Here is a 21,168-nt window from a genome sequence, read left to right on the forward strand (position 1 = left end):
AGTGTTGCTAATTCTTAAGGCACAGTGAGGGAGGTGGCTCTCAGACTGAAACAGTGGAAAAGGAGAGGGTCACATGGACTGTCAACAGAGAAGTGACTTTGAGAAGGCAGTCTGTCCCTGATCCTGACCTAGCTGCTTGGAATTCTCTTCCCAGCTGCTTCTGCCTTGGACTGAAGAAACAGAGGAAAGGAGGGAGGGATTTGAGGCTAGGTGGGTGGGAGTCTTTGAGCTCTGTTTTTATCGTAGCACACAGATGAGTTGCCCAATTTAGCTGTGTGGTTTGACAAGTTACTTGCTGGCTGGGAGAGGGAGTGGGATCTTACCAGCCCTCAACCCTCCCACTAATGAGCCTTTTCCCTGGCTTGGCAGTACCAGCAAAGGGAGTTAAGGAAGTCTGCCTGTCTCTGGGGTCAGCTTCATCCATTCATGGGGGCCTTGAGCCTGGCCCCACTGCCTTAGCTGTAAAGCCTGAGCCATGGCTTCCAGGTTGTCTGTGGCCCCATGGCATCTGTTCCTCTTGAGGAGTTCAGACCACCTCTCCTTTGCCCCCTCATCACCTGGGAGCCAGCAGGCATGAGGCGTGTGTTAGGCCTCAGGACCAAGTTCAGCCTGGCCTCCAAAGACACATGCAGGGGACTAGCTTCTTGGGGTTGCTGTGTCCTCCACATCCCTCAGGAAATGGAGTCACAGCCACTCCTGAGTATTTGGCCATCTTATAACCTTTACAATAAAAAACAAAACGCAGGCTGGGCACGGTGGCTTACGCCTGTAATCCCAGCACTTTGGGAGGCCAAGGCAGGCAGATCACGAGGTCAGAAGTTCAAGACCAGCCTGACCAATATGGTGAAACCCTGTCTCTACTAAAAAATACAAAAATTAGCCAGGCATGGTGGTGCACGCCTGTAATCCCAGCTACTCAGGAGGCTGAAGCAGGAGAATTGCTTAAACCTGGGAGGTGGAGGGTGCAGTGAGCCAAGATCACGCCACTGTGCTCCAGCCTGGGTAACAGAACAAGACTCCGTCTCGAAAAAAAAAAAAAATGCAGAAACAAATTCATTCTGACCTGATAAATACAGTTTGGAGGATAAAATCTTGGGATAGAAGACAGAAATAATGAGATAAGGAAGCTTCTCTAGAAAAAGCAAAAGACTTAGGTGCTGGGAGGCAGAGAGGCTGGACTAGATATCTGGGGCTGGGAGCAGGCTGCATAGAGGATGCATCGTACAGCTGGCTTGTGTCTGGGCTGTGGCATGAGGGACCTGCATGGCTGAGAGGGGGTTGGGAGAGGCAAGCATGCAGCCCACGGGGATGGGTGGTTTCGTGTGCTGTGGTTTAGGGGCTGGCAGGATGACAGGAAGCATGGAGGACAGGGGAAGGGGGCTCCAGCAGGAACCGATGCCCATATAAAGGCTTGGACACACGGAGGTGTGCTGTGTTTGGGAATGGTGCACTGTACATTTGGTTCTCTGAAGCTGGAAGGGGGTGGTATGCTTAGGGGGTGGGAGGGGCATGAGATGAAGCTGCCGAGATGGATGAGCAGGGACCAAGCAGAAAGGGCTCAGGTTTGGGAGGGGCCCTAGAACCTTGGATACTAAAGTGTTGGGAGCCTTTGCTGTATGGCCAAATAATCTGGGTTTTTTGCAACTAAGAGTTTTTGCAGTGATAATGAGGTTTATTTTCTCTTTCAACAAATTATTGAGAGCCTTTGTGCTTGAGGCATAACCCCAGTCCTAGCATGTGGCATGATTTGGCAGGACAGAGTTCCCTCAATTGCCCCAGGCCTGTAGCTGTCAGGTGACTCCTCCAAGCCCATGGACTGATGTGGTCAGTGCTCTGATGGAGATTCCCAGGTGGAAGAAGAGAGGGCAGTCAGGGGAGGCTCTCAGAGGAAGAAATTCTGAAACTTGTGAGTAGCTGAGGGAAGCCTTTCAGGCAGAACAGTATGTGTGAAGGCCCCAGCAGGGGAGGAAGCGGCCGGGGTGAGGTATTGGAAGAGGTGGGGGCGAGGTATTTCCTCACTATATTTCCTGCATTCACACACTTGAAATGAGAGCTCTCCTGTACAGGGTTAGGTCCCATCTCCCTGCTCCAGTGGGGCAATACTCAGAGCAGAGGGGTGCCTACCCCCCAGGGAGCCCCTGAAGCCCCCAAATCTTGTGTGCTAGTCAACACCACTTATCTGACTGTGGCCTCAGGAGACATAGAGGATCCAAGATAAGCTCACTTTCCTCTTATCGAATCAGGCCTGGACTTGCTTTCTGGCTGGGTTACCTTTCCCTCTGATAACTGGCTGCCTAGGCCAGAGCTCAGGGCTTCTGAGGGTGCTTAGTAGAACTGTGGGCCCAGCAGCTCTGAGAGTGAGGCTGGAGGGTTAATCCTTTGTCCAGACCCTGGCTGTGGGCAGTCCTGTTGTCTTCCATTGGGAAGAAGGTGTGCCTCTTCCCCACCAGACCCCTGTGAATGCTGCATGCACACTCTTCGTGGACAGTGTCATCCCTACCCCACAGATGGGAACAAGGACTCTGGTGTCGCACAGCCTAAGCTAGGCTTAATGCCCAGTTCTTGCTCCCCCATACTAACTGCTGCCCTCCTAAGGGAGATATATACCCCTTTAAACATTTTGAGCAAATTGAGGTTGGCTTCAGTTTTCTGATCTAGGGCAGAAAAACCCGTTTGTTTCGGACTTTAGGCCAAACAAATCCATTCCCTTCCTGAAATCCTCAATGAGTTAGTCCTGTCTCTGCTGGGCACTGGTGGCCGTAGATTTCAAGAACTGCTCTAAACGAACTTAGAATTTCCAGGTCTTAGGGGAAATTGTTCCTGGGCCAGTCATAGAACCAGCCCAGACTCCCTGCCAGTGGCTGGGGAGTGGTAGAAATTTGGCTTGCCCCCTATCCCCACCCTGTCCACAGGCCCAGTTGCCTCTGTACCAGAAAAGAGGAGTCATGCCAAGCCTAGGCCTGGCCCAGCCTTAGCTTCTGCAATGCAACCTACGTAATCATGCCCTTTTTACAAGGAGGAAACTGGGGCCATACAACAGGTCAGTGACAGAGCTGGGACCTGAACTCAGGCTAGTCTGGTTCCACACTGCCCCCTGGCTTCTGGACCCTTACCACCACCAAAATGATTCAAATTAAGAGAATTTCAGGCATCCGTGGAGAGGGCATTCACAGAGGGGATCTTCCCTGCAGTCACAGTGATGGGGGCTCCACACCCGTCCTTGAGGGAGAGGATGAATGGGACAGTGCTTTGAGTTTGTCAAGGGCTGTGTGAAGACAGTATGCTGTGACCCAGTGAGAATCCCTCCTACCCCGGCTTCTGGAACAGATGAGAGTACTGAGAAGTCCAGAGGGCAAGCAGGAGCCTGGAAGCCAGGCCTCAGCCTCAGTCAAGGCCCTTTCTACTCCCACAGTCAGATTTTGGTTTGGTGTACCCCTGCAGACTGGTCCCAGGGCCCAGCAGGATGCTGTAGGGGTATGGTGATGAGTGAAGGCCCCAAACACCTGCAGCCCAGCCCAGCGAGGAGGGGCCCAAGGCCTGGAGAGCAGAGTGAGGTGGCTGTGCCATGGAGCAGATGCGGCTGCTGCTTACTCCTGCAATCTGAGCAAGTTGTCCATCCTTCCTGAGCTTCACGCCCCACCTACAAAGTGGGCATAATCATGATCTCTACCTCACGGGCACTGAGGCTTACATTACAAAGCCGCAAAGCTGCTGAGCACAGCTTTGTAAATGACCCAGCTTTTGGCCCGCAGCCTGTGCCTGTGACCAGCTGAACGCAGGCGCTCCTCTTCGCTGAGCAGGCCTGTCCCGCCTCTCGCAGGATGTCGTGTTAGAGGGCCATACTCCTTTTGACCTGAGCCCTGCCTCCTGCCTCCTTGCTGCCTTCCTTCTGGCCCAGAGAGGTGGCTGTCCTTCTGCCTGCACACTGCTGTTTGGTTGGTAACCAGAGATGCAGGTGTCTGTCTGGGGGATCCCTGAGTTTTCTCAAGGCTTGAGCAGGACTGGGACATTTCGAACAGATGAGTAGGAAGTGAGTGCTCCTGGCTTGGAACTCAGAGCACTTTGTCCACCTCTGGACTAGGCTGGGCACAAGGCACAGCATCCAGTTCCCTGGGCTTAACATCGTGGCATGTGTTACTTTCAAAGAACTCACTGCAGAGCTGTTTGTCTGCTGATGAGGTCTCCTGGCTTTCCTGGAATCCAGTACAAGGCCTTGGTTCCATAGACGTCTATTGGATGAACAGATGGATTATTTTAAATTAAATTTTTAGGCCAGGCGCCGTGGCTCAAGCCTGTAATCCCAGCACTTTGGTAGGCCGAGACGGGTGGATCATGAGGTCAGGAGATCGAGACCATCTTGGCTAACACGGTGAAACCCCGTCTCTACTAAAAAATACAAAAAACTAGCCGGGCGAGGTGGCGGGCGCCTGTAGTCTCAGCTACTCGGGAGGCTGAGGCAGGAGAATGGCGTAAACCCGGGAGGCGGAGCTTGCAGTGAGACTCCATCTCAAAAAAAAAAAAAAAAAAAAAAATTAAATTTTTAATTTTTAGACAACTGTAGATTCACATGCAGTTGTAAAAATAATACAAAGGGGTTCTTCATACCCTTTACTCAATTTCCCTCAATAGTAAGATCTTGTAAAACTGTAATACATTCTTACATCCAGAATGTCAACAGATATAATCCACCCACCTTATTCAGATTTCCCCAGTTCCACTTGTGTTCACTTGTGTTTGTTAGTGCTGTGCAATTTTATCACATGCATGCATTCATGTAACCATCCCCACACTCGATACAGAACTATTCTATCACTTCATACAAGGGTCCCTCTTGTTACCCTTTTATAGCCACACCTACTTCCCTCCTGCCCTCCCCTTCACCCTCTCCCTAGTGACCTCCTCTGCCCTAGCCCCTGGCAACTACTAATCTGTTCTCTATAATTAGGTCACTTCAAGAATGTTATAGGCCAGGCACAGTGGCTCACACCTATAATCCCAGCATTTTGGGAGACTGAGGCAGGAGGATCCCTTGAGTCCAGGAATTTGAGACTAACCTGGGCAACATAGTGAGACCCCATCTCTACCAAAACTTTTTTTTTTTTTTGAGACGTAGTTTCGCTCTTATTGCCTAGGCTGGAGTGCAATGGCATGATCTCGGCTCACTGCAACTTCTGCCTCAGTCTCCCGAGTAGCTGGGATTACAGGTGTGCACCACCATGCCTAGCTGCATGTTTAGTTTTATAAGAAAACGCCAATGTGTTTTCCATGACAGTAGTATCACTGTTTCTCCACATTCTCAATAGCATTTGATGTTGTCACTTTTTAGCCATTCTGATAGGTTATGTGATAGTATCTCATAGTGGCAGATGGGTGGTTTCTGCAGTCGTCTGTCCACAGCTCCTATGATACTGGGCCTTGTTTTTTGAGTTTCTTCTGGGTTATCACCATCACCGTGATTGTAGCCCCTTGATGGCAGGGCTTATCTGGCTCGTGGGCCCAGACCAGGGTAGGGGCTTGTTTCAGTTCTCACAGGGCAACAGGCAGCTGGAGTTAAGGTGCTGAGAAAGGCACTAGATCCAACTTCACTCTCCTAGCAGGTAGCTACTGTTGGAAAAGCAGTTTCTATTGCCAACAGAGTTCATCGTCTGAGAAGCAAGCAGTGGGCCTTTGGTGTTTTGGGCCCCTGCTGTGGGTCAGCCCCTGGCTGGGATGGGGGTGAGATTCAGAGATGGCTCAGGTTCCTACCCATGGCAGGGCCTGGCTCTGGGAATCTCAGTGGAGAACAGGGAGGCAGATCAGTGTACAGGGTTTCCCATAAGGAGGAAGAGGTGGGGTAGGAATGGCAAGATAGGGGAAGGGGTTAGCTGGACCCTGAAGGATATGTTTGTGTGTGTGTGTGTGTGTGTGTGTGTGTTTGTTTTGAGATGGAGTTTCGCTCTTGTTCCCTAGGCTGGAGTGCATTGATGCAACCTCGGCTCACTGCAACCTTCGCCTCCCGGGTTCAAGCAGTTCTCCTGCCTCAGCCTTCCGAGTAGCTGGGATTACAGGCATGTGCCACCACGCCCAGTTAATTTTCTATATTTAGTAGAGACGGGGTTTCTCCATGCTGGTCAGGCTGGTCTCGAACTCCTGACCTCAGGTGATCTGCCCGCTTAGGCCTCCCAAAGTGCTGGGATTACAGGCGTGAGGCACCGTGCCCGGCTGGATGTGTTCATTTTTGACCAGATGGAGAGGGGCATCCAAGTAGAGGGAATAAGGGAGAGGGAAGGTGGTGTGGAAGGAAAAGATCAGGAGGAGCACTGAGTCTCTCAGTGACCTTGAAGATAGCAAGGTTAACCATTCCTTAGCTGTTTTGACATCTGCTTGGTTGTCACCACCTCCCCACAACACGGGTCAGGGTCTATCAGAGCCTTGTGGCCCCACGCACTTCACCTAGCACATGCCCCTGCTGGATAATAAGGTTTGTGTGTGACTGACGTGGGGGATATCTTTGGCCAGTGGTGGCATCCCCTCAAGACTTTGTCTCGAATGAGGGTGGGTAGGTCCTGTGTGTGTCTGTCTTGGTCATTGCTATCTTGACCCTCATTCTCCCTGCTCCAGAAACCCTTGCCGACAGAATGGCTAAGGCCAGAGCTAGGGCCAAGTCAGGCAGGGCTTCTGCACTGGAAGGGGCTTGAGAGGGTTGGGGTCTTCACCATCTCACCTCTCCCCTGCCCTTCTCTCATCCATCTGCAGGTTCATCATGCCTAGTGGCGTATAAGAAGACCCCGCCACCGGTCCCTCCACGCACCACTTCAAAGCCGTTCATCTCAGTCACAGTCCAGAGCAGTACTGAGTCTGCCCAGGACACCTACCTGGACAGCCAGGACCACAAGAGTGAGGTGACTAGCCAGTCGGGCCTGAGCAACTCATCAGACAGCCTGGACAGCAGTACCCGACCACCCAGCGTGACACGCGGTGGAGTCGCCCCAGCCCCTGAAGCCCCAGAGCCACCCCCGAAACATGCATCTCTGAAAAGTGAACAAGGGACGCTGACCAGCTCTGAGTCCCACCCCGAGGCCGCCCCCAAAAGGAAACTGTCATCAATAGGAATACAAGTAGGGGCTCCTTTTGCACCGTGTGTCCTCAGCCCACTCTGTGCACCTGCCTGCGTGTAATTACATCTGGTGGAGGCCCACTAGGTCTCCTGGGAAAAGGTGGTTTGTCTCTCTATTCTGGGGGATCAGCCCCAAGTGGGCAAACCGAATTCCACCCATAGCCACGCCTCACTGGTATCTGCCCACACGTGCCGCTGGTCAGCAGCCACGGGCATGTGTTTCTGCTTCTCCAGTGGGTTGTCCCAGTGAATGTAGTTACACTCAGCCAGCCATCTCCTGTCCACTGTTTGTCCACTGTCTGTCTGTCCACTCCACCCTTTGCCCTGCCAGCTGGCCCGTGGGAGGCGGGACTGGCCTAACAGTTCTCTAATCCAAGGTCAGCTCGGGTGCGGAGGCCATAGCCCCGCTTGGCGGCAGGAGCAGCATGGAGCGTAGACGCTGATGGGCCAGGGGCCCAGGACCCAGGGCCCTTGAGCCATGGGGGTTGCTCGAGGGGAACTTTGCCCAGAGCCTTCTCGGGCCTTGGGGACAGGTAGGTGGCTTGAGGGACCAGGCTCATGTCATTGAGAAAGGTGATACCGGTCTCAATGCCTCCCTCCATGGGATAGGGTCCAGGCGATGATTCCTCCAGGGCTAGGTGGCCAAAGTCAGCAGGCCCTCCATAGTCGTGGCACACAGCAGGGCAGGTGTGCCAGCTTCCCCTCCACTGCTTCATTGCACTCCTGCATGCACCCGATATCAATAATCTGTCTTGTTTGCTGAGCTGGGGAAACTTGGGCCCTGCCTTGTAGTTTTTAAGAGTTTGTCTAAATCCAGATTGAGTGGACTCTCCCTGCCCTGGCTGGACCTGCAGACCAAACTAGGGCACATTCAGAGCTGTAAGGAAGGTGCAGCTACAGTGGGTGAGGGTGAGCAGGGAGACAGGCCCCCTCCAAGCCCAGGGGGTGAGTCAGGGAGGACGAGGCGTTGTGTGTTGTGGCACAGGCTGCAGGGGACTCCTCCAGCCACCCCTGAGCAATTGGATGTGGCCCAGCTGATAACAAAGCACTGAAATGCAGGAGCGTGGGACACAAAGTGGAGCTTGAATGGAACAGAGAAGGCTTACTGAGCAATTTCTTGCAGTTGCTTGGACTTGTTTCCTCCAAGAGGCAGCTCTAGGCTTCTGCTTCCCCACATACAAACAGGGAGAGAGTTGGCCAGGAGACTCTGCTGTCTGTTTTCTGGGCTTCTTAAGTGTCCAGACCCTGCCCTGCACGTGGGATTCTCAGAAACACAGAGAGTAGCCTGATCTTTGACCCTTGGTCCTGACCACCCATATCTTTGGGCAGCCCCACCCTCTTTTTGGCCAAACCAGATGCTCTTATCTTCCCGGAAAGCCTAAGAGTTAGGACTACCCTTGATTCCTTTCACCCAGAAAATGACACTGGGGTAAGGACTCTCTTAGGCCTGTCCTGGGCATCCTTTCCCTGGATTCACCCCAGCCCCATTCTTGCTTTCACTGCAGCTCCTTGGAGATCCAGTGATGCTGCATTCCTTGAGCTGGCTTTTGCCGAGGGGAAATGTGGCTGCATCCCTGTCCCGGAAAGCTTTCCTGGCCCCTACTTCTCTCCACAAGGCCAAGAGACTGAAGAGTCCCCAGTTTCTGAGGATGCCCTGAACCCTTTGGTGCCTCATGCACTAGGCTGAGTGTGGGTTCTCCCTCATTCTTGAGTGATGATAGGAAAGCTGGCCTGGCTGCCCTATGGCCGGGCGCCTTTGTCCCGGAGAAGAAAGGCAGGCGCGGGGCATCACTGTTGTCCTGTTCCTTCCACTTCACAGGAGTGGAGGGAGTGACAGCTTTCCACTTGGCCCTGACCCCAGTCCTTCCTACTGCTCCCCAGGGCTACCCAGTGCTAAAGGTAACCTCAGCCAAGTATGAATAATACCCAGGGACTTCGGTGGCTCCTGTCTGGGTGGCAGTTTCTGAATCTAGAACTGCTGTCCAGGGTTTGCCCTTAGTGCAGGCACCTCTGGCCTGCCCTCCAGGCTTCCACCACAGGGTTTGGGGAGTGATCTTTGCCTCAAGACAGCCGCCAGCTTCAACTACACCAGATAACGGCTGTGGCTTTGTGTGTGTGTGTGTTTTCTTTCTCTTTCGTCGTCCTTTTTTTTTCTCTCTGATGCGTGTGAAGGAGAGGACTAGAAGGAACGGTTCCCACCTCTCGGAGGACAACGGACCCAAAGCGATCGATGTGATGGCACCCTCCTCAGAGTAGGGAAAGCCAGTCATCTCCACCCCATCCCACCTCCCATCCACCTGCCCGCCCGCCTCCACGCGAATGAGCAGTGCCCGGCTTAACCTGGTCCGGCCTCGGGCCCACGTGCAGTGTCCGCATGCCTCGTGTCTGTCTGTCCACACGTCCGTTTGCGTCGTCCCACTAATGTGAATTTCAGCAGCAAGTGTGGTGTTTGTTTTTTATTTTTGTCTTTGTCTCCGTGCCGTTGCTGTCGTTGTCCTTCAATAAGGTTGACTGCATTCAGCCAGTGCCAAAAGAGGAGCCCAGTCCCGCTACCAAATTCCAGTCCATCGGGGTTCAGGTAGAGGACGACTGGCGGTAAGTCGGACAGAGGTGGCGGCTGCTTCTCCCCTCTCCTCTCCCTCCCTCCGCTCTCACCTCTCCTGCTCTCCCTAACCCACTTCTCCTTGCTGGATTTCTAATAACCAAGCTGGGTTTGGGTTGCGGGTGGTGGCCCAGGCATGGGAGGCTGGGCAGGGGCGGGCGGGTGGACAGATGAGCACTTGCTCTGTGAGACCAGTCACCCACGGGGGCCACGGCTGGGCCGGGACATGGCCTCAGCTGCCCTGATGCTGGTGGTCTTCCTGGCCCCACTGCAGTAACCAGGCAACCTTATGACCTTGTCCTCGTGTGTGTGTGCGTGTGGGCTTGGGCGGGATGGGGCAAGGGCTGAGCCAAGAATGAGATGGGGGCTGTGGGACCCGCTTCAGGCGCATGGTGAGCAGATGATGCATCCGTTTCTCTGTCTCCCGTGTGTCCGGGTCAAGGCGGCCTCTGGTCTCTGGCCCTCTTGGTGACTCACTCCTTCCTGTCCCCACCCCATCCACCCCCTACCCACAGAAGCAGCGTCCCCTCTCACAGTATGTCCTCCCGACGGGACACAGACTCGGATACCCAGGATGCCAATGACTCAAGCTGTAAGTCATCTGAGAGGAGCCTCCCGGACTGTACCCCTCACCCCAACTCCATCAGCATCGATGCCGGTCCCCGGCAGGCCCCCAAGATTGCCCAGATCAAGCGCAACCTCTCCTATGGAGACAACAGCGACCCTGCCCTAGAGGCGTCCTCGCTGCCCCCACCCGACCCCTGGCTTGAGACCTCCTCCAGCTCCCCAGCAGAGCCAGCACAGCCAGGGGCCTGCCGCCGAGACGGCTACTGGTTCCTAAAGCTACTGCAGGCAGAAACGGAGCGACTAGAAGGCTGGTGCTGCCAGATGGACAAGGAGACCAAAGAGAACAACCTCTCTGAAGAAGGTGGGTGCCACACGGATGGTCCTTGGGCAAGGGTAGAAGGTGTTCGCAGCTGGTTCTCCAGCTGGTGGCCAGCAGCTTCCGAACTTCTGAGTGGGGAGGGTCTCTTAGGTTCTCTTCTTGGGCTAGTTTTTGAGCTCCTCCTTACTTTCTTCGCATTCTTCCGTCCATCCACCTATTGAACCAAACCTCTTTTCAGAAAGGGTTGCTGGTGATAGCTGCTTGTTGTGCAGGCTGTGAGGTCACCCACACCTGAGTTTGAATCCCAGTTCCTCCCTTAGTAGTGAAGTAACCTTGGTCAGGTTACTCTGAGCCCCCATTTCCTCATCTGTAAAATGGATTTAATCCTCTGCTCACTATGTGAGCATGTTGTAAGGGTTGAATGTGGTCGTGCATGTAAAGGGCCTGACACAGAGAAAAGTGAGAGCCTAATTATGACTTCAAGAACTTCCTTTTTTTTTTTTTTGAAATGGAGTCTCGCTCTTGTCACCCAGGCTGGAGTGCAGGGCCACGATCTCAGCTCACTGCAACCTCTGCCTCCCAAGTTCAAGCAGTTCTCCTGCCTCAGCCTCCTGAGTAGCTGGGACTACAGGCACGTGCCACCACACCTGGCTGACTTGTATTTTTAGTAGAGACGGGGTTTCACCATGTTGGCTAGGCTGGTCTTGAACTCCTGATCTCAGGTGATCCACCCGCCTCTGCCTCCCAGAGTGCTGGGATTACAGGCGTGAGCCACCACGCTCAGCCAACAGCTTCTTCCTGAGTGCTTCCTGTGTGCCAAGTACCAGGGATCCAACTGGGTCTCAACAGGGCGTGAAGAAGTTATGCTTTTATTTCCCACTTATGTTTCTTCCTATATCATGCCAATTTCCAAAAATTCCTTTGAGAAGTTAGTTCAAGAAAGTGCTAGACATGTGTAGGGAACCTAGATTCAAAGGTGGTTGAAGGGGGATTGGGTGGTGGAAGGGAGGTCCTGGGCAGCTCCAGGCTGTTGACCTGCACCCACCTGGTTCACCTGAGGTTCTGGTTCCCATTGAGCTACTCCTCCACACTCAGGAAGGACAGGTCTTCAGAGTGTCCAAATGGTGTTGACCCACATCCCATACATGATGGAGGGGCCCTGAGGACAGCAGCCTTTGATGATGCAGAAGGCTCATCAGAGTCATTGTTTTCACTGTCCTCTAGGCCAATTCCCAGCTTTGATGTCACACCCACTAGTGCAGGGGAAGTGTTGTGAGGAAAGTACCTAGTAACTTTTTACAAGAAAATTATTTTAAAAAATCAAAACAGAGACAGGGATCAGAGAGCATTAAAAGTGTTCTAAGAGAAGGCCGGGCATGGTAGCTCACGCCTGTAATCCCAGCACTTCGGGAGGCTGAGGTGGGCGGATCACGAGGTCAGGAGGTCGAGACCATCCTGGCTAACATGTGAAACCCCATCTCGACTAAAAATACAAAAAATTAGCCGGGCGTGGTGGCAGGTGCCTGTAGTCCCAGCTACTCGGGAGGCTGAGGCAGGAGAATGGTGTGAACCCGGGTGGCAGAGTTTGCAGTGAGCCTAGATCGGACTACTGCACTCCAGCCTGGGCCACAGAGCGAGACTCCATCTCAAAAAAAAAAAAAAAAAAGTCTTCTAAGAGAAAATATCCAGCCCACCGCCCTACCTTTAGTTTTTACTAGCTATATATTCTGGTATTTGCCTTCATGTATGTTTTTAAAAATGTGACTGATTACCTTATATTTCCTCTTTAAAATTAACCATCATTTCTATTAATTTCCTGTTACCATAGGCATAGATGAGTGTTTAGCTCTCACACAACCTCTATCTCCCTTTCCCCCACCCTCTGTATACATCACACTTTATGGTTAAATAGTAATCAGTGTTTCTGTTTACTGAGTGTGTAAAATTGTTTATTGCAGAACTTAACAGTATATTATTATTGCATTTTCTTCTTTTTACATTTTGTTTTTCCTAAAACAGTTTGTCCTGTTGCCACATTTTAAAAATACGCTCCATTTGCTAAATTAAAAAAAAAATTTAAGAGACATGGCCTCACTGTGTCATCCAGGTTGGAAGTGCAGTGACATAAGCATAGCTCACTGCAGCCTCAAACTCCTGGGCTGAAGTAATCCTCTCGCCTCAGCTTCCTGAGTAGCAAGGGTCTACCACAGAGTGCCACCATGCTCAGCTAATTTTTAAAATTTTTTTGTAGGGACAAGGTCTCCCTGTGTTGCCTAGGCTGGTCTCAAACTCCTGGGCTCAGGTCATCCTCCTGGGTTGGCCTCCCAAAGTGCTGGGATTATAGGCATGAGCCACTGCATCCAGCCTACAAAACTTTTGTTTGTTTGTTTGTTTTTTGAGATGGAGTCTCGCTCTATCGCCCAGGCCGGAGTGCAGTGGCATGATCTCTGCTCACTGCAAGCTCCACCCACTGGGTTCACGCCATTCTCCTGCCTCAGCCTCCTGAGTAGCGGGGCCTACAGGCACCCGCCACCGTGCCTGGCTAATTTTTTGTATTTTTAGTAGAGACAGGGTTTCACCGTGTTAGCCAGGATGGTCTCGATCTCCTGATCTTGTGATCCGCCCACCTCGGCCTCCCAAAGTGCTGGGATTACAGGTGTAAGCCACCGCGCCTGGCCAAAACTTTTTTTTTTAAAAGAAAAATTAGCTGGTCATGGTGGCACATGCCTGCAGTCCTCGCTAGTCTGGAGGCTGAGGCAGGAGGAACACTTGAGTCCGGGAATTTGAGGCTGTGGTGAGCTATGATTGAGCCCTGCATTCCAGCCTGGGCAACAGAATGAGATCTTGTCTCAAAAAAAAAAAAAAAAAAGGTGCCGGGCATGGTGGCTTATGCCTGTAATCCCAGTGCTTTGAGAGGCTAAGGTGGGCAGATCACTTGAGCCCAGGAGTTTAAGACCAGCCTGGGAAGCATAGCGAGACCTTATGTCTACAGAACATTTTTAAAAAATTAGCCGGGTGTGGTGGTGGCCACCTGCGGTCCCAGCTACTCAAGAGGCTGAGGTAGGAGGATTGCTTGAGCCCTGGAGGTTGAGGCTACAGTGAGCTGTGGCACCACTGCACTCCAGCTTGGGTGACAGAACGTGTCCCTGTCTAAAAAAAAAATAAAGAATATATTTATACGTAAATACAATTTCTATATTTCTGTGCAAATATAAAAATGATATGAAGTTAAAAATAATTTTCCCTCAGAATCTTAAAGACTCCATCTTTTTTTATTTTTATTTTTTTGAGACAGAGTCTCGCTCTTTCGCCCAGGCTGGAGTGCAGTGGCGTGATCTCAGCTCACTGCAACCTCCACCTCCTGGGTTCAAGTGATTCTCCTGCCTCAGCCTCCCGAGTAGCTGGGATTACAGGTGTGCACCACCATGCCTGGCTAATTTTTTGTATTTTTAGTAGAGATGGGGTTTCACCGTGTTGGCCAGGCTGGTCTCGAACTCCTGACCTCAGATAATCCGCCTGGCTCGGCCTCCCAGAATGCTGAGATTACAGCCATGAGCCACTGTGCCTGGCCACCTTGTATTAATTTTTAAAAGTAATTTTCTCACTTCTATTTGTTCTGTTGTCTGGCTCTGGAATTTCTGTCAGTCAGTTGCTGTACCTGCTGGGTGGATCCTCAGGCTCTCACCTTTTCTTCCTCATGTCTTTTTGTTGGACTTTCTGGAAGGTTTTCTTTTTCTTTTCTCTTTTTCTTCTGCCCTATAATGGCTTTACTGAGATATAATTCACATACCTCAAAATTCACCCTTTTAAAGTACACATTTAATAAACTCACAATGGCATTTAGTATACTCACAGTGTGGTGCAACCATCACTACTGTTTAAGAACATGTTCATCGCCCCAAAAAGATGCTCTCTACTCATTAGGAGCCGCTCCTGCAGCCTTAGGCAACCTCTAATCTTTCTGTCTCTGTAGATTTGCCTATTCTGGACATTTTATATAAACAATAATACCATATATGGCCTTTTGTGTCTGGCTTTCACTTGGCATGTTGAGATTCATCCATGTTGTAGCATATGCCAGTATTTCATTCCTTTTTGTTGCTGAATAATATTTCATTTCACACTACATTTTATTTGGCCATTCTTCTGTTGATGGACATTTGGGTTGTTTGTACTTTTTGGCTATTATGAATAATATTGCTAGAATATTCATGTACAAGTTTTTGTATGGATGTATATTCATTTCTTTTGGAGTAGAAATGCTAGGTCAAACTTCTATTTTTGGTTTCCTTTTTTTGTTGTAAAATAACATATAAAATTTACCTTTTAACTGTTTTTAAGTGTGTAATTCAGTGGCATTAATTACATTCACAATATTGCTACCATCACAACCATCTATTTCCAAAACTTTTTCATCTAAAACATAAAATCTACCCATTAAACAGTAACTCCCCACTATCCTCTCTGGCTAGCCCCTGGTATCCTCTACTTGCTGTGTCTACAAATTTGCCTTGTCCTTTTGTGTTTAGCATGTTTTCAAGGTTTATCCATGTTATAGCATGTATCAGAACTTCCTTTTTGTGGCTGAGTAATATTCCATTATGTGTACAGTATATACAACATTTTGTTCATCTATTGCTGGGCACTTGGATTGTTTCCACCTTTTGGCTATTGTGAGTAATGCAGCTGTGAAGATGGGCATGTTTGAGTCCCTATTTTTAATTCTTTGGGGAGTGCAATTGCTAAGTTATCTGGTAACTCTATGTTTAACTTTTTGAGGAACTGCTGAACTGTTTTCCATGGAAGCTATACCATTTTATATTCCCACCAGCAAAGCACAAAGGTTCCAGTTTCTCCACATCTTCACGAAAACTTGTCTTCTGTCTTTTAAAAAAATTATAGCCATCCTAACGGCTATGAAGTAGATGAAGTAGTATCTCATTATGATTTTGATTTGTATTTCCCTTATGACATTGAGCATCTTTTCATATGTCTATTGGTCATTTGTATGTCTTCTTGGAAGAAATGGCCAAGGCCTTCACCCATTTTTTAATTGGGTGATTTGTCTTTTTGTTATTGAGTTGTAAGTCCTTTATATATTCTGGGTGCTGGACCCTCATCATATATATGATTTGCAGATATTTTCTCGCATTCTTTTCACTTTCTTCCTGGTGACTTTTGATGCACAAAGGTTCCTTTTTTTTTTTTTTTTTTTTTTTTTGAGACAGAGTCTTGCTTTGTTGCCTAGACTGGAGTGCGGTGACGCCGTCTCGGCTAACTGCACCTTCCACCTGCTGGATTCAGGCAATTCTGCCTCAGCCTCCTGAGTAGCTGGGATTACATGTACGTGCCACCATGCCTGGCTAATTTTTTGTATTATTAGTAGAGACGGGGTTTCACCATGCTGGCCAGGCTGGTCTCGAACTCCTGACCTCATGATCTGCCTGCCTTGGCCTCCCAAACTGCTGGGATTACAGGTGTGAGCCACCACGCCTGGCCGACGCACAAAGTTTCTTAGTTTTGATGAAATCCATTTTTTCCTTTTGTTGCTTGTGTCTCCACGTTTTTTAAAAAATTATGAGCATATATTAATATAAATTTAAGATAAACAGTTGAGGCACTGAGAAACTGACTGGCAGTTTTGTGTGGGCAGAGCTTGTTTTAAGTAGGCTTTCTATGGACCCCTTCTTAGAATAGTGGTTTTAGGCTGGGCGTGGTGGCTCAAGCCTGTAATCCCAGCACCCCAGCACTTTTCGAGGCCGAGGCGAGAGTATCTCTTGAGCCCAGTAGTTCAAGACCAGCCTGTTCAACATAGCAAGACCCCCATCTCTACCAAAAATATAAAAATTAGCCAGGCATGATGGCATGTGCCTGTTGTTCCACCTATTCGGGAGGCTGACAAGCAGGGAGGATTGCTTGAGCCCAGGAGGTGGAGGCTGCAGTGAGCCAAGATTGGGCCACTACATTCCAGCCTGGGTGACAGAGTGAGACCCTGTCTCAAAAGGAAAAAATCATAAGGAAGAGAAAATATATTTACTGTTCATTAAGTAGAAGCGCATCGTCATAAAGGTCTTCATCCTTGTCTTCAGACTGAGTACACTGAGGAAGAGGAATGGGGAAAAGGAGGAATGTTGGTCCTGCTGTCTCAGGGGTGGCAGATAGGAAGAAAATTGATACATAAGTAGATTTGTGCAGTTCAAACCTGTGTTGTTCAAGGGTCACCTGTATTTCACCATATATTCAATATAAAATTATTGCAATATTTTATATTCCTTTTCATAGTAAGTCTTTAAAATTTAGTGTATATTTTACTCTTACAGCACATCTTAATTCAGACAAACTACATTTCAGGTGCTTACTGACCACATGTGGTTAGTAGCTGCTGTACTGAATAGCACAGATTGAGACAGTAAGCCTGGGGCAGGGTGCACAGATTGCTTCATGCCAATAGGATGATTCTGTGGGTTTGATTTGCTTTAACTTTCCTTTACTATATTAATTATAGTTATTTCTAGAGCAAGAAGATGTTTACCTGCAAAGGAAATTATGTCATGCCCAACAATATTGGTATTACCTTCCTGTCTACCTGGGAGGGAAGCGGTCTTTCGTGATGTTTCTGGATAACCACACCGCAACTCCTGCAGCTGAACACTCTAGAGGGAGCCCTTTCCATAGCCCTGTAGCACTTACTGCAGCTTACAGACAGATGGAGTCACATAGCTCATGTCCCTTATCTAAAATACGTATTCTGACTGCTCAGGGAACCCAGCAGTGCCCACCCACCCAGATGGCTGCCTGTCTTGATTGGATTTTGCATTGCCCTCTTGTCTAAACCTGAAGAACTTTAAACTTGACAATGTTCTTTTCAGACAATTTCTTTTTCTGAATTGTGGTTAAATATATATATCATGAAAATTACCATTTCAACCAAGTGTACAGTCTGTGGCATTAATTAAATTCACATTGTTGTACAACCATCACCACTGTCCATCTCTAGAACTTGTTTTGTCTTCCCCAACTGAAATTCTGTGCCCATTAAACACTGACTCCCCATTCCCTCCTACCCCCCAGCCACTGGCAGCCACCACTCTACTTTGTCTCTGTGAGTTTGACTATTCTAGCTACTTCATGTAAGTGGAACCATGCAGCATTTGTTCTTTTGTGACTGGCATATTTCACTTTGCATTATGTCTTCAAGGTTCATCCATAGCATGTGTCACAATTCTCTCCCTTGTTAAGGCTGAGTAATATTCCATTGTATGTAGAGGCCACATTTTATGTATCTGTTAATTTGCCAATAGATGGGTGGATTGCATCTACCTTTTGGCTGTTGTGAATAATGTTTCCTGTCTCTTAAGAATGATATTCTTCATTAAAACAACAAGGCTCTCTGATTAAATTCTGTACGTCCACTCAAGGTCCTGACTTGTGACCACAAGTTAATTTTTTGGTATTTTGTTTGTTTGTTATGTTTTTGTGAGACAGAGTCTCACTCTGTTGCGCAGACTGGAATGCAGTGGCATGATTTCTTCGGCTCACCACAACCTCCGCCTCCTGGGTTCAAGTGATTCTCGTGCCTCAGTCTCCTAAGTAGCTGGGATTACAGGCACGTGCCAACACGCCCAACTAATTTTTGTATTTTTAGTAGAGATGGGGTTTCACCATGTTGGCCAGGCTGGTCTCGAACTCCTGACCTCAAGTGATCTGCCCGCCTTGCCTTCCCAAAATGCTGGGATTACAGGTGTGAGCCACCACACCCAGCCATGGCCACAAGTTTTAAGGTCACCCCTCTTACGTCTGTGAGGAACTCCACCAAGGAGATATCATTCGTAGCTGGGCCTCAGAGAGGATCTGCAGGCTGGGGGAGAGGAAAGGCATTCCAGATGGAGGGAGCAAAGGCACAGAAGCACGAAGGGCATAACAAGTCACCCCAAACCTAATGGCATGAAACCACCATTTTATTATGGTCATGGATTCTGTTATGTCAGCAGTTCAGAAGGAGCGTGGCAGGAACATGTTGTTTCTTCTTCATAAAGCCTGGGGCTTCAGATGGGAAGGCTCAAGGGCTGGGGGTGACATGACACCTGAGGGATGGAATTACCTAAAAGTAGTTAAGGTGTGTGCCTGGCACTTAGACAAGGATGACTCAAAGGCCAGGACAGCCAGCCACAGCCCCTGTGTATGTCCCTCCACCTGCCTTTGTTCCCTCGCAGCATGACAGCCTTCCCGTGGTGGCTCCAGGCCCAAGTATGTGTTGAACACTGAGGCTGCATCACCTTTTCTGACCTAGCTCTGGAAGTCACCTGGTAACTCCTTCACTGTATTTGATTGTGTTACAAGCAAGTCACAAGCCCAAGGCAGGGCTTCAGGTTGAAGGAGGGGAGTATTAGACCCTACCTATGATACTTCACAGGGAAGTATCAAGGTTCTAGAAGAGGAAGAGGGACAGGAGAGACTGTTGGGGCCTTCAGAAAATATAGTCTGCCACAGCAAAGAAGCAGTTACATCCACTGTTAAGCTGCAGTTAAAAGAACAATTTTATTTTGAACGCTATGTCTTGAACACTCTTGTCTACTTTGATACATAGAGATCTAGTTCATTTCTGTTAAATTCATACGCATATACTACATTCTGTTTGACCATTTTCCTAATGGTGTTTCGGGGTTATCTTTTTTTTTTTTTTTTTTTTTTTTTTTGAGACGGAGTTTCGCTCTTGTTACCCAGTCTGGAGTGCAATGGTGCGATCTAGGCTCACCGCAACCTCCCCCTCCCGGGTTCAAGCGATTCTCCTGCCTTAGCCTCCCAAGTAGCTGGAATTACAGGCATGTGCCACCACACCCGGCTAATTTTTTGTATTTTTAGTAGAGACGGGGTTTCTCCATGTTGGTCAGGCTGGTCTCGAACTCCCGACCTCCGGTGATCCGCCTCCCTGGGCCTCCCAAAGTGCTGGGATTACAGGCGTGAGCCACTGCGCCCAGGCCGTTTTGGTGTTTTCAGCGTTTCATCAACACTGGTGCATATCTTTCTACCACGACATGGGAGAATTTCTCTGGAGTACTTATCTTGGACAGAATCACTGGATGGGAGGAAACACATATTTTAATAAATTCTGCCTGATTGCTCTCCAAAGAGGTTATATCAGTTTATCCTTACACCAAGTGTTTGAAAATTGCCATTTCCCTAGTATACTTACTGATAGTTGATCTTGTTGGACTTTAAATCACTTACTTGATAAGTGGAAAATTAAAACCAGTTGATACATTTCACATTTACTTGGTTACTAGAGAAGCTGTGCATATTTTAATTTTATTTATATTGGCCATTCAAACTTTACTCCTGTGAATTACTTGTATACTCTATTCATTTTTCTGTTGGATTCTCAGTATTTTTCAAATCCTCTGGGCATGGTGGCTCATGCCTTTAATCCCAGCACTTCGGGAGTCTGATGTGGGAGGATTCCTTGAGTTCAGGAGTTCAAAACTAGCCTGGGCAACATAGCGAGACCTCATGTCTACTACAAATGAAAATTAAAAAATAAAAAAAATTGGCCAGGCACGGTTGTTCACGCTTAAAATCGCAGCACTTTGGGAGGCCGAGGCGGGTGGATCACCTGAGGTCAGGAGTTCAAGACCAGCCTGGCCAACACAGCGAAAATACAAAAATTAGCTGGGTGTGGTGGCAGGCGCCTGTAATCCCAGCTGGCTGAGGCAAGAGAATCGCTTCAACCCGGGAAGCAGAGGTTGCACTGAGCCAAGCGCATCACTGTACTCCAGCCTGGGTGACAGAGCTAGACTCCATCTCAAAAAAATAAATAAATAATAAAAATAAATAAAAAATTAACTGAGCACTGTGGTGCACACCTGTAGTCCCAGTTACTCAGGAGACTAAGGTTAGAGGATTGCTTGAGTGCAGGAGAGTAAGGCTGTAGTGAGGTATGATGTGCCAATGCACTCCAGCCTGGGCAACAGAGTGAGACCCTGTCTTAAAAAAAAAGTACTTTAAAAATCAATTTGTAGTTCTTTATATATATGGATAATTACACTATGCCTATTATAATATGACCAATATTTTCTGCCACATTATTGCTTGTCTTTTTTTTTTTGAGACAGAGTTTTGCTCTTGTTGCCCAGGCTGGAGTGCAATGGCGCGATCTTGGATCACCGCAACCTCTGCCTCCCAGGTTCAAGCGCTTCTCGTCTCAGCCTCCCAAGCAGTTGGGATTACAGGCATGTGCCACCACGCCCCGCTAATTTTGTATTTTTAGTAGAGATGGGGTTTCTCCATGTTGGTCAGGCTGGTCTCGAACTCGTGACCTCAAGTGATCCACCTGCCTCTGCCTCCCAAAGTGCTGAGATTACGGGTGTGAGCCACCGCTCCCAGCCTGAAGTCTCTTTCTTTCCCCAGTGTTTAGTGATGCTGGCCAGTCATTATCTGTCAGATTCCATACTTATGCAGGGGTGTGTTTCTGGGCTCTGTTCTGTTCCTCTTTTGGCTGCTTCTGTGTTAATACAACTATTTTCTTTTTTTCTTTTTTTTTTTTTTTGAGACGGAGTCTCGCTCTGTCGCCAGGCTGGAGTGCGGTGG

At 49.0% G+C, this 21,168-nt stretch overlaps 1 protein-coding gene and 1 long non-coding RNA gene across 9 annotated transcripts in view; one reads left to right on the forward strand and one right to left on the reverse strand.

Annotated features, from left to right (window-relative positions):
* DLGAP4 (DLG associated protein 4) overlaps positions 1-21,168 on the forward strand; it is a 230,765-nt gene that overhangs the window by 185,432 nt on the left and 24,165 nt on the right. For all 8 annotated transcript variants that reach the window (XM_007964068.3, XM_007964089.3, XM_073009472.1 and 5 more), the window contains 3 exons: positions 6,736-7,097; positions 9,603-9,691; positions 10,214-10,626. In XM_007964068.3, the coding sequence (XP_007962259.2) occupies positions 6,736-7,097; positions 9,603-9,691; positions 10,214-10,626 (864 nt within the window). The remainder of the gene's footprint in view (positions 1-6,735; positions 7,098-9,602; positions 9,692-10,213; positions 10,627-21,168) is intronic.
* Positions 17,593-21,168, reverse strand: part of LOC119622625 (uncharacterized) — a 79,459-nt gene continuing 75,883 nt past the window's right edge. The window contains exon 3 of the long non-coding RNA XR_005239233.2: positions 17,593-19,660. This is a non-coding gene — a long non-coding RNA (uncharacterized lncRNA). The remainder of the gene's footprint in view (positions 19,661-21,168) is intronic.

Source organism: Chlorocebus sabaeus, chromosome 2 (assembly GCF_047675955.1).
Source record: "Chlorocebus sabaeus isolate Y175 chromosome 2, mChlSab1.0.hap1, whole genome shotgun sequence".
NCBI classification, from domain to species: domain Eukaryota; kingdom Metazoa; phylum Chordata; class Mammalia; order Primates; family Cercopithecidae; genus Chlorocebus; species Chlorocebus sabaeus.